We start from the raw sequence: 12,342 nt of genomic DNA on the forward strand, positions 1-12,342 counted from the left end.
AACATCATTGATATATACAGAGAAAAGAGTCGGCCCGAGAATCATGTGGTACCCCCATAGAGACTTCCAGAGGTCCGGACAACAGGCCCTCCGATTTGACACATTGGACTCTGTCTGAGAAGTAGTTGGTGAACCAGGCGATGCAGTCATTTGAGAAACCAAGACTATTGAGTCTGCTGATAAGAATGTGGTGATTGACAGAGTTGAAAGCCTTGGCCAGGTCGATGAAGACGGCTGCACAGTACTGTCTTTTATCGATGGCGGTTATGATATCGTTTAGTACCTTGAGTGTGGCTGTGGTGCACCCGTGACCAGCTCGGAAACCAGATTGCATAGCGGAGAAGGTACGGTGGGATTCAAAATGATCAGTGATCTGTTTATTAACTTGTTAGAGTTCAAAGCGAGAGCTAAATGTAGCGACATGTGCACATTTGTACATGTGTTCATATCCTTTGCTAGTTAGTGAGTTATTAGGACAGTTGTTGATCATTTGTAGTCAGCAATGGGGGAGTGATTGTTTGCTAGAAAAGCACAAAACATGTGCATTTCTAGACATCTTTGGAAAGCAAGTCAGGTAAAGAGAGTTTTTTGTCTTAAAGGGGTCGTGTTGTATTTTGAGACATGCATGAATAATCTAAGTAGCCAATAGGCAGAGGGTAGCATAATTTGTCTTATTCTCTGCAATAATGTTATGGGAATAATGATGCATTTTATTTTGAAAGTGGTTTCTTGCATCAAACAACATTTTCAGTCACCTCCTTCAGTGGATAAACAGGTTAATGTCAAGCCCTGCATGTTTTTTTCAAAATTCTCATGGAATGTAGTCCTACGTTGAACATTGGCTGCTTCAATAGACTGAATGATAGAACAGCTATTTCCATGTTAAAATGTTATGGGATGCATTCTCTCCATTGCTTTTGATGGTAGTAGTCAGAGTAGCCTACTTGACCACTGTTAAAACTAACTTAAAGCGGGTCCGGCCTCAGTGTTTATGATAAACACGTGCTGGAAGTTTCATAGAATTTGCGCTCAGCAGACCTGATATTTGCTCAGTAATGAAAACAATTTGAGGGAACATTGCTCTTTGCCTTCCTACGGGAGCGCAGCTCACGCTCAGCCCAGTCCAAGCTCTTCTCTCTCCTGGCACCCCAATGGTGGAATCAGCATCCCCCTGAAGCTAGGACAGCAGAGTCCCTGCCCATCTTCCGAAAACATCTGAAATTCTACCTTTCCAATCAGTTTCTTAAATAATCCTCCTCACCTCGACCCCCACCCCCCAATTAAATGTTTATAAAACCAAACCAGCACCTGCATTGACCCCTCCCCCCTTCTATCGCTGACTCTACTGGTGAAATGTACTTTCTATGCCTGTGTTATGTGGTTGTCCCACCTAACTGTATAAGAGTGTCTGCTAAATTACTCAAATGTAAATGAGAACCCTTTGAATAACCCTTTTTGGTTTCAGATAGAACCTTTTGGGATTCCATTTAGAACCCTTTCCACAGAGGGTTCTCCTATGGAGAACGCCCCAAAAAACTTTGGAACCCTCTTTTCTAAGAGTGTAGTAAGGGATCCTTCCAAAGGTCAAAGGTAAGACTACATTAGAATAATACATACAAATTAGCACTGGGGGCTTGCTTGCTTTGCACTGCTTTGAAGAAGAGGATGACAGTACACTATGTTAGCAAGCTTGTCTCTTACCTATATTATGCTAAGGGTTTTTTCCTAGTACTGAGCCGAGCCAAACCAACATGGACTGAGATGTCCCGGTTATGCATTCACCACAGTTGCTGGAACCATGCTAAAAAGGAGCATTCGAAACAAATGGTATTAGCTAGTCAGCCGGTCTCACCTTCCTTGCAGTACTTTCCCTTGTAGCGGGTGTGTGTGCAGTCACAGTGCACCTCGCCATACTGGATGGAGCAGAAGCCTCCGTTGAAGCAGGGGTTCTGCTTGGTGCACAGATACTCCAGGTCACTCTGGATGCCCTGGCTGTTGAGCAGGGTAGGGGGCATCTCACCCACCTTTAGGTTGGAGATCAGGCCCAGGAATGGGGGCTCGTACTTCACCGTGCTGGACGTAAGGGCTGAGAGGCGCACGTCGGGCGGGATGCCGCCCACAAACAGGTCACTGACCACCGCCATCTCCTTCCGCTTGGACTTGACCTCCGCCACCTTGGTCTCACCGTCCACCATGAGCAGGGTCTCGCGGAAGTTGCGTGTGAGGAGCACCATGTGCCAGCGGTCGTCGTTGACACGGGTTTCCATGTGTAAGGTGGCGGGTTCAGCGCAGTGGATGGCGAAGCGCAGCTGGAGGCGCCCGCCGGCGATCAGCAGCTCCATGAAGTCGCAGTTGCCTCCGTCGTCCAGGTAGAGCACCAGGGCCTTGCTGATATTGGTCTTCAGACTGAAGCTCAGCTCGCCCACCGAGCCTGCCTCCCAACGCCCATAGCGGGCCCACTGGCCGGGGGCCCCGCCGAACTCCAGCGCCCGGGTCGTCACCAGCAGACTGAGGAACGCCAGGGGCCACGCGGGAAACCTCAACCCCCTCGTCATGGTTGTGATCCCAATCCTAAATCCCTATTGTCTTCCTATTGGTTCAAATCCTCCACACAGGAACGTAGCTCGGCCTAGCGTAGTTGCAGCTGTCGCTGTCGTTTGTATTTGTTTTTTAAATGTAAATAATGGTTGTTATCTCTGGTACTCGCTAAGGAGAGTTCTCTAGGCTGGGAAAAGTGTGGGAGAAGCAAAACCCTCACAGGACCCAATTCCAGATTCCTATCCTGCCGATTCAGCAGTTCTCTCTGGATTTGCTCTATTTCTCTGCTGTTTTATCCGGTCTCTCTTCTCCGTCTCTCCATTGGTTGGTGCCTCTGGGACTCACAGGGAAAAACGAGGACGGTGGACTGGCAGGGGGAATTCCGATAATTTTACACACAACGTTCCGTCCCTCAAGTAAACTCCTTATTCCAAATAGAAATCCCAGTCCTTGGAATCCAGATATAGCTTTTTAGGAAAACTAAGTCAATTTTGTGGCAAGAGATAGAGTCAGTCTGTACGTGTTCAGAGATTTTGTTTTTGGGAAAGGGGGGAAAAGGGGAGGTAGAGAGAGCACTGAGGAGGACTGTGTCAGAGCTGTCTGGTGTTACATGGACAGCAGGGTATGTTCATGACTCCAATGGCATTAACCCCTTCCTCTCCTGAAGCCTCTGGTTGGTCCACCACAGCTTAGGCTGGCCTGGGTCCCCTCATTGTCCCCACAGTCATGAATCTGGAAGAACACAGACAAAGACATTTTATTAGACCACATGTAAACCTGGTGCTTTGTTTAACTGAGGTGCTTCTGTGAACCACACTCACGTGATAAGTAACCTTGCATGAGACCTGTAGATTTGCATTAGAATGCCTAGTCTTGTGGCACACAGGAGACCCTGGTTCCAATACAGTCTGACGCACATGCATATCGGTTTGTTGTAGTAGTAGTAGTAGTAGTAGTAGTAGTTGTAGTTGTAGTTGTAGTAGTAGTAGTAGTAGTAGTGGTAGTGGTAGTGGTAGCATATGTATAACTGAAGACAATATAAATCCAACATGTAAAGTGTTGGTCCCATGTATCATAAGCTGAAATAAAAGATCCCACAAAAAGCTTATTTTTCTAAAATGTTGTGCACAAATTTGTTTACAGCCCTAATCATTATCCCTTGCCAATATAATCCATCCACCTGAAAGGTGTGGCATATCAGTAAGCTGATTAAGCAGCATGATCATTATACAAGTCCACCGTTGTCACACAACACAATGCCAAAGATGTCTCAAGTTGAGGGAGCATGCAATCGTCATGCTGACTGCAAGAATATCCACCAGAGCTGTTGCCAGAAAATTGAATATTAATTTCTCTACCATAAGCCACCTCCAACATAATTTCAGAGAATTTGGCAGTACGTCCAGCCACCCAGAACCTCACATATGGCTTCTTCACCTGCGGGATCGTCTGAGACCAACCGTGCGAACAGCTGATGAAGGGGAGGAGTATTTCCTTTTTCTGGGGACTCATTATGGATTGGCTGGGCCTGGCTCCCCAGTGGGTGGGCTTGGCTCCCCAGTGGGTGGGCCTATGCCCTCCCAGACCCACCCATGGCTGTGCCCCTGCCCGGTCATGTGAAATCCATAGATCAGGGCCTAATGAATTTCAATTGACTTCTTTCCTTATATGAACTCTTGCGTTTATATTTTTGTTCAGTATAGTAGTAAAAGTTTATGAAAAATAAGCATAACAATCGTCCATTTGAGCATCTGCTTTGTAGAGGAAATATACAAATCAAGTTTCCTCAGAGACATCGACTACTCAAATGAATGTCCTATACATGCAATTCCCTACTGGTGATTTCTCCGTTGGAAGTCTCGACTAGTGAAAAATGTGAATATGTCGGGTGTGAAGTTCAACATTCATGTGCATGATTTACTAATAGCCTAGCGGGTGTATGTCAACAGCCGCTCAAAACGCCTCGCTCCATCCTTAACTGCCAAATACAACTGCTCCTAAACACAGTGCATAAAGAGCCATGGAATAGAACGCATACTCTAAATCCATAACTTGACTTTCAAAACCAGTGAGCAATAAAGCCATCAATAAATCGCCATTGCATGAATGCATGTGCTGTAGAAAACCAACCGTGTTTATGTAGGCTTCATGGTCTCGAACTAACTGCGCGCACACACACACACACACACACACTAAGTTTGCTCTTCAGCAGGGTGCTTCGGCATGGAGTCAATGGCTGCCAGGATAGCCACTCTTGACCCTTGGCCCTGGCCTAATCCGTTCCCATTATTTCTCAAGAGATATTTAATTTCCATCGCAGACAGTTGACAATTAAACCCCTCCTTGTCCCTGATCACACTCACTCAGGCCATGCTTAGCTGCCTGACTTCAGAATGACAACAAATGATGACACTATCCCTGAGCGAGAGAGCGAGAGAGCGAAAGAGAGAGAGAGAGAGAGACTGTAGAATGACAGTGACAGAGAGAGCCAAACAGAGACCGAGAGCATATGAAAGAGAGGGGAGAAAGGGGCGATATTTCTCAAAGTAATGTTCACACGCACCAGCGTGTCATGCCTTGAGGAGAGAGAAGAAGAGGGAAAGCGAGAGAGAGAGAGAGAGAAAGAGCGAGGGAGAGAGCGAGAGAGATAGCTGATTTATTTTAGTTACTTACGGATGGGAGCCAATGCTAGCTGCGTGTTTGCATAAGATTGTCTGCTCTCACACACTTCCCCATAAATTAAGCCCTGTATAATAACATTCATAGATCAAAGCATTATTGATATATGGACAGTTCCAGTGCAGATTATGGAGCTGTGACTTCTAATAAGAACCGATGCCAAGGGAGAGAGACACGGCAGAGGGCCTCTCCGGAAGGAGGAAGATGCATCTCTGAAAATGCACATCTATATTTAAGATATTCAAATGGGCCAAATCTGACCTTAACAAAATCACTTCACGAGGACACACTGTATACTTTAAACAGCTGACATTACAACCCATTGTGATTAGTTTGCTGCAATAGCAACCACAATGAAAAGAATTGTGTGTTTATATAATTGACAGTGGGGATTATTTATTTTAATGAAGTGTTATGTATACTGTGTTTCCCCGATGGGTAACTAGAATTCGGAATATTCCCTCCTCTTTGCATTTATTCAAGTTTTTTTTTTTTTACTGTCTGGGAATCTCTGCATGGTGTAATGTAAAGAGGGAACATCTCCAGATTGTGCTGTATTGTTTTGGTAGGTGCTTTCTGTTTTGTATGGATAAAAGTGTACTCTCTCTTATGCCTTGTGTTGGGTGGTTATTAGGAGCTCTGCACAGACTGCCTGGTGATAGTCTCAAATCCCAAGGACACTGAGAAATAACAAGCCTCAGGAGAAACACTAAAGCCCAAAGGGTGTGTGTGTGTGTGTGTGTGTGTGTGTGTGTGTGTGTGTGTGTGTGTGTGTGTGTGTGTGTGTGTGTGTGTGTGTGTGTGTGTTTCAGAGATAAACAGAGAGTGGAAATATTTTTGGGGGAGACATCCTTATACCGCAGTGGGTCTGTTTTTCAATCTACGAGACTAAATGAGGCCTGATGTTTTGCGTTTTCTCCAAAACACTTTTCTGACTGCCAGCAGGACATCCATTTGGCTTTTCCTATACCTCGAGAACCGTGGGTTGATACTTTCTCACACGCCATGCTTTTCTGGCTCTCCGAGCCAAACCATCTAGCCTGAAGCAAGCTGAGACAGAACAAGAGGCTACGGCAATCCACGCACGTCCCTGCACCCCTGACCCCTTTTCCTCAGCCGAACGATGCCTTGGCAACTCGTGAAGCGAACTCTAACCCCATTACTTTCACATCATTGCATCGAAAGCCTCGACAGAGCTAGGGTTGCTTTCTGCCTTTTCTTTTTCACCCGGTTCAGGGTTTGGAAGCAGACAGTAGTGTTTCATGGGGTTCCAGCAGTGTTAAACTCCTCCAGGCTCTTTCCAAAACCCTTCAGAATCTTTTTTTATCCCAATGATATCAAAGCTGTCTAACGCTGAAGAGGGTCAGGGTGTTGGCAGAATAGTGTTCTGTGCTCGTTGTTGTTGTTTCACTTATGGCAGTGGTTATGGTTGTTGTTTGTAAGGATACTATGCCGCATGTTCCATCTCACTTGAGACACACACATACACAAGAAAACAAAGACCTATACAAAGCGAAGCCGGTTCAGAAGGGAAACCCGAGTGTGGTCATATCAGCGATAATGCACCAATTCGATTAAAATCAAATCAAAGTGTATTTGTCACGTGCGCCGAATACAACAGTGAAATGCTTACTTACAGGCTCTAACCAATAGTGTGTGTGTGTGTAGGAAAGTAAAGAAATAAAAAAAACTGTAAAAAGACATTTGAAAATAAGAGTTGCAAGGCTATATACAGACACCTGTTAGTCAGGCTTATTGAGGTAGTATGTACATGTGGGTATGGTTAAAACCTCTTGCGACGAGCAATCCCGGATCCGGGATTGTAATCATAGCCTCAAACGAATTAGCATAAGGCAGTGGACATAAATACCCCTAGAAACTTTTCCTATTCATGAGAATCGCATATGAAATTAAATAAATGTATTCAAACACAAGCTTAGCCTTTTGTTAACAATTCTGTCATCTCAGATTTTCAAAATATGCGTTACAGCCAACGCTAGACAAGCATTTGTGTAAGTTTATCATGGCATAATGCTATGCTAGGCTCTGCTGGCAGCAGGCAACATTTTCACGAAAATAAGAAAAGCAACCAAATTAAATAATTTACCTTTGAAGAACTTCGGATGCTTTCACTCAGGAGACTCCCAGTTAGATAGCAAATGTTCATTTTTTCCAAAAAGATTATTTTTGTAGGCAAAATAGCTCGCGTTTGTTCATCATGCTTGGCTGAGAAATCAACCGGAAAATGCTACCACTACAACGCCAAACTTTTTTCAAAATGAACTCCATAATATCGACAGAAACACAGCAAACGTAGCTTAGGATCCATCCTCAAGGTGTTTTTAACATATATATTCGATAATATATCCGTTGAGGCAATTGGTTTCTCATAAGAAGCGATTGGAAAAATGGCTACCTCAGTATTTTACGCAAGATTTTCTGCGGGAGACACCATGTGACCACTTGCTATATATGGTCCCTTACGGCTATTCTTCAATGGAAATGCGTAAAAAGACGTCACAATGCTGTCGACACCTTGGGGAATACGTGGAAAACATAAGCTCATTCGTAGCTCATTCACAGCCATATAAGGAATCATTGGCATGAAGAGGTTTCAAAAAATGCGGTACTTCCTGGTGGGTTTTTATCTGGGTTTCGCCTGTAACATCAGTTCTGTGTCACTGACAGACAATATCTTTGCAGTTTTGGAAACGTCAGACTGTTTTCTTTCCAAAGCTGTCAATTATATGCATAGTCGAGCATCTTTTCGTGACAAAATATCTTGTTTAAAACGGTAACGTTTTTCATCCAAAAATTGTAATAGCGCCCCCTAATGCATAAAAGTGACTATGCATATATAATGAACAGAGCGTAGCAGTAGCGTAAAAAAAGGGGTTGGCGGGTGGCGGGTGGTGGGACACAATGCAGATAGCCTAGTTAGCCAATGTGCGGGAGCACTGGTTGGTTGAGCCAATTGAGATAGTATGTACATGAATGTACAGTTAAAGTGACTATGCATATAAGATAAACAGAGAGTAGCAGCAGCGTAAAATAGGGGTTGGGGGTGGCACACGATGCAAATAGTCCGGGTAACCACCTGTCTTATGGCTTGGGGGTAACAACTGTTGAGAAGTCTGTTGTCCTAGACTTGGCACTCCCTTACCGCTTGCCATGCGGTAGTAGAGTGAACAGTCTATGACTGGGGTGGCTGGGGTCTTCCTCAGGGCCTTCCTCTGACACCGCCTGGTTTAGAGGTCCTGAATGGCAGGCAGCTTTGCCCCAGTGATGTACTGGGTCGTACGCACTACCCTCGGAAGTGCCTTGCGATCGGATGCCGAGCAATTGCCGTACCAGGCAGTGATGCAACCGGTCAGGATGCTCTCGATGTTGCAGCTGTAGAACCTTTTGAGGATCTCAGGACCTATGCCAAATCTTTTTAGTTTCCTGAGGAGGGGGAATAGGCTTTGTTGTGCCCTCTTCACGACTGTCTTGTTGTGTTTGGACCATTCTAGTTTGTTGTTGATGTGGACACCAAGGAAATTGAAGCTCTCAACCTGCTCCAATACAACCCTATCGATGAGAATGGGGACGTGCTCGGTACTCCTTTTCCTGTAGTCCACAATCATCTCCTTAGTCTTGGTTACGTTGAGGGATAGTTCGTTATTCTGGCACCACCCGGCCAGGTCTCTGACCTCCTCCTTATAGGCCGTCTCGTCGTTCAGCAGGCCTACCACTGTTGTGTCGCAAACTTAATGATGGTGTTGGAGTCGTGCCTGGCCATGCAGTCGTGGGTGAACAGGGAGTACAGGAGGGGACTGAGCACGCACCCCTGGGGATCTCCAGTGTGGAGTGCAATAGAGATTGCATCATCTGTGGATCTGTTTGGGCGGTATGCAGATTGGAGTGGGTCTACTTCCATGCGGTCTATTTAAGTTCACCAGTTCTGCACATGACTTCCTCAATGCCGGATGTTAAGCTCACGCATGCGCTGGTGACAGGCTCTTTCTCTATCACTCTGAGGCACTTGGCATCCTAGTGAGGCTGGGGCTATAAATCTCCATTCCTGAGAGGGGTGGCGGTGTCTCTTCCATCAGGCAGTCTGGTGCTGCTGCAAATTAACCACATATCCATGCAGACCCACTCTTCATATTCAGAGAGAGTGTGAGAGCGTGTAGAATAGTAGTGGGGGGAGAAAAGAAAGGGGCAGAGATAGGAACAGAGAGGGAGGAAGCAAGAGGAGGGAGAGCAGAATAGATGGGGAAGAATGAGACAGACAGTCAGACCGAAATAGTGGGATTTCAAAACAGTAAGAGGGAGAGGAGTGAAAGAAACTATGGATGCCAAAATCAAACAGACGGTCTCCATTTCAGGGCCAAGATCGAAAAGCAAACAGTATATGGCACAGTGCCTCAGTCACTACCATTAGGCAGTGCTACTCAAGGCATGAGTTAGTATAGAGCAGGGGTGTAAACATTTAAACATTACGTTTAAAATTAAATTAGGAACCTTAAAAACAATGTGTTTTTTCCCCCCACCAAATTGATCACAAAACACATTATTTTCCGTGTCATAGCCTAAATAGATGATAGGCTACGAAGGCCTGGGGAAAGTTGTGTAAGCGCGAGGTTCAACTTCTCCTCAGTTTTGGAGCCCTGGCGACCACCATGTGAATGGCGTGAAGCGAACCCGTGCAAATACTGTGTGTGATTGTGCGAGAGCGAAGTGTTGTATGTAGCTTATCTCAATATCCTACTTCTTCATTGATGATTGGCTCTGCTTTACGGAAGTTGCAAGACATTAAAAGTCAAGACCTAGTGCATGGTTCTGACTAGGCAACTCGTCAGTCTCCTTCGTTCCAGAAATACTGTGTGTCTCAGGAGTTGATTCCTAGCGGGTTCAAATCTTGACAAATTGGAGTCGAAACCGGGGATCGACGTGCAAGAAGTCAAGGAATCAATTATTTTGGAGTTGAGTCTTTCCCACTACGTTGTCTCTGTCGTTAACGGTTGGATGGATTTACTTTTGATACAGAAATATACTTAACGGTTAGTTATCCTGTATGGGAAGTCTCTTATTTTTTCTGTGTCTGTGAGAGTGAATAAGAGACAAAAGAAAGAGCAATGTCTTGATAATATCCCCTTTAAGCTCATCAATACCCAGCACATACTAGCTGAAAGCTGTTACATTTCCATTAATTCCCTGCAAGTCCCAATTACCCCGGTGCTCCTTAGTCAACTAGGGATCATCACAGCCCCCCCCCCCCATGTCCTCCCTCTCCCCCACCATAGACGAGCCCAGCCACATCACTTAGTTCTGCTGACAAGTCACTCCAGGGTTGAGCGCACTCATAGCTCCGAGTTTCTGTGCACAATCGATGGAGAGATCTCACGCCTGGCTATGGAAGCTAGGGAATTATTCCCAGAGAGCTTCTGTTGTATGGTAGAGGAGACCATGAGAAGGCTATTTTAAGCAGCGATCAACACTCTACTAAAATGCCAAGCCTCCCTCCAAGGAAGCACACACACAAATGCAAACACACACACACACACACACTTAAAGTGGAACTGGCAGCACTTTAGCTACATAACATCTAATAAAATCTGTTCATATACACTTGCAGGAAGAATATGACACTTTTAAAAACATTTTCTGACAAGCATGAACTTAGATATGGTCATTTTCACATTTGAAATACATTCTTAGAATTTTTGGCAATTGCATATAGTGAGGCATTTGGGAGAATTCTAGAGCAATATAGAGTGGGAAAGCGACCGCGCATTTGGACGGTTAATAAACCTTGCAGTAAATAAAACCTAATAAAAACACCTGCCTCGTCCAGGACTGGAGTCTACGCAGACCGTGCGCCATAGCCATTCAGAGCTACAGTAGGCCTTTAAAAAACAAGCCATTTGCCACAGGGGCCTGCCATCAGTCACTATGAACTGGACTGTGTGTTTACAGGCAGTAGCAACAGCGTGACTTTAGATCATTAGAACACATTCGCCAAAGGCCATAAAATACACCTGAATGGATTTTCTACAAATATATAAATACCACAGGAGTCCTCTTACATTTGGGAACTTTACAGTCCAATTGATCAAAACAACCATGAAAAGGGCAGGCTCTCTCTCCCTTAGTTATGCACATCAACAACAACGAGATCAACAACTAATGCTAGACAGAGCAAGAAAAATAATTTCAGCTAGTTGGCAGTCCAAATTGCACTGATAAATGGGGAATAATGAAGTTGGCTAGCTTGCTACTTCCAGACAGAAATGAGAACCCCTCACTCGGACGATTTGATTCGCCCTAGCAGAGCTGATTAAGCTGTTTACATGTTATCTAGAGCGTTTGTGACGAACTATTCCTTTTTTTTGCCTACGTTCACTGACACCGGTCGTATTCAGCAGACCTTTTTGTTTTTACATTTTATAATTGTTTTATTAAATATTAAAACATATAATCTAACTGCAGTGAAGCCGCTCAACATTTCCATTACAGACTCCCAACATGTATTTATTTATTTATTATTATTATTTAAAAAAATTCACCTTTCTTTAACCAGGTAAGCTAATTGAGAACAAGTTCTCATTTACAGCTGCGACCTGGCCAAGACAAAGCATAGCAGTGTGAACAGACAACACAGAGTTACACATGGAGTAAACAATAAACAAGTCAATAACACAGGCAAATAATTACAATTTAGCAGATTAACACTGGACTGATAAATGATCAGATGGTCATGTGCTGGTAGAGATACTTTTCTGCTCTTTTGCACACCAGTAAGTAAATATAAACAGTATGGAGATGAGGTAGGTAAATTGGGTGGGCTATTTACCGAGAGACTATGTACAGCTGCAGCGATCGGTTAGCTGCTCAGATAGCAGATGTTTGAAGTTGGTGAGGGAGATTAGTCTCCAACATCAGCGATTTTTGAAATTTGTTCTAGTCACATGCAGCACAGAACTGGAACGAAAGGCGGCCAAATGAGGTGTTGGCTTTAGGGATGATCAGTGAGATACACCTGCTGGAGCGAGTGCTATGGGTGGGTGTTGCCATCGTGACCAGTGAACTGAGATAAGGCGGAGCTTTACCTAGCATGGACTTGTAGATGACCTGGAGCCA

The 12,342-nt window shown here is 44.7% G+C and overlaps 1 protein-coding gene across 5 annotated transcripts in view; it reads right to left on the reverse strand.

Moving 5' to 3' along the window:
• LOC135510695 (neurexin-2-like) overlaps positions 1-12,342 on the reverse strand; it is a 977,907-nt gene that overhangs the window by 826,463 nt on the left and 139,102 nt on the right. For all 5 annotated transcript variants that reach the window (XM_064931818.1, XM_064931817.1, XM_064931819.1 and 2 more), the window contains exon 3: positions 1,853-3,270. In XM_064931818.1, the coding sequence (XP_064787890.1) occupies positions 1,853-2,555 (703 nt within the window). In that variant the 5' untranslated portion in view covers positions 2,556-3,270. The remainder of the gene's footprint in view (positions 1-1,852; positions 3,271-12,342) is intronic.

This window comes from Oncorhynchus masou, chromosome 23 (genome assembly GCF_036934945.1).
Source record: "Oncorhynchus masou masou isolate Uvic2021 chromosome 23, UVic_Omas_1.1, whole genome shotgun sequence".
Taxonomy (NCBI): Eukaryota; Metazoa; Chordata; class Actinopteri; order Salmoniformes; family Salmonidae; genus Oncorhynchus; species Oncorhynchus masou.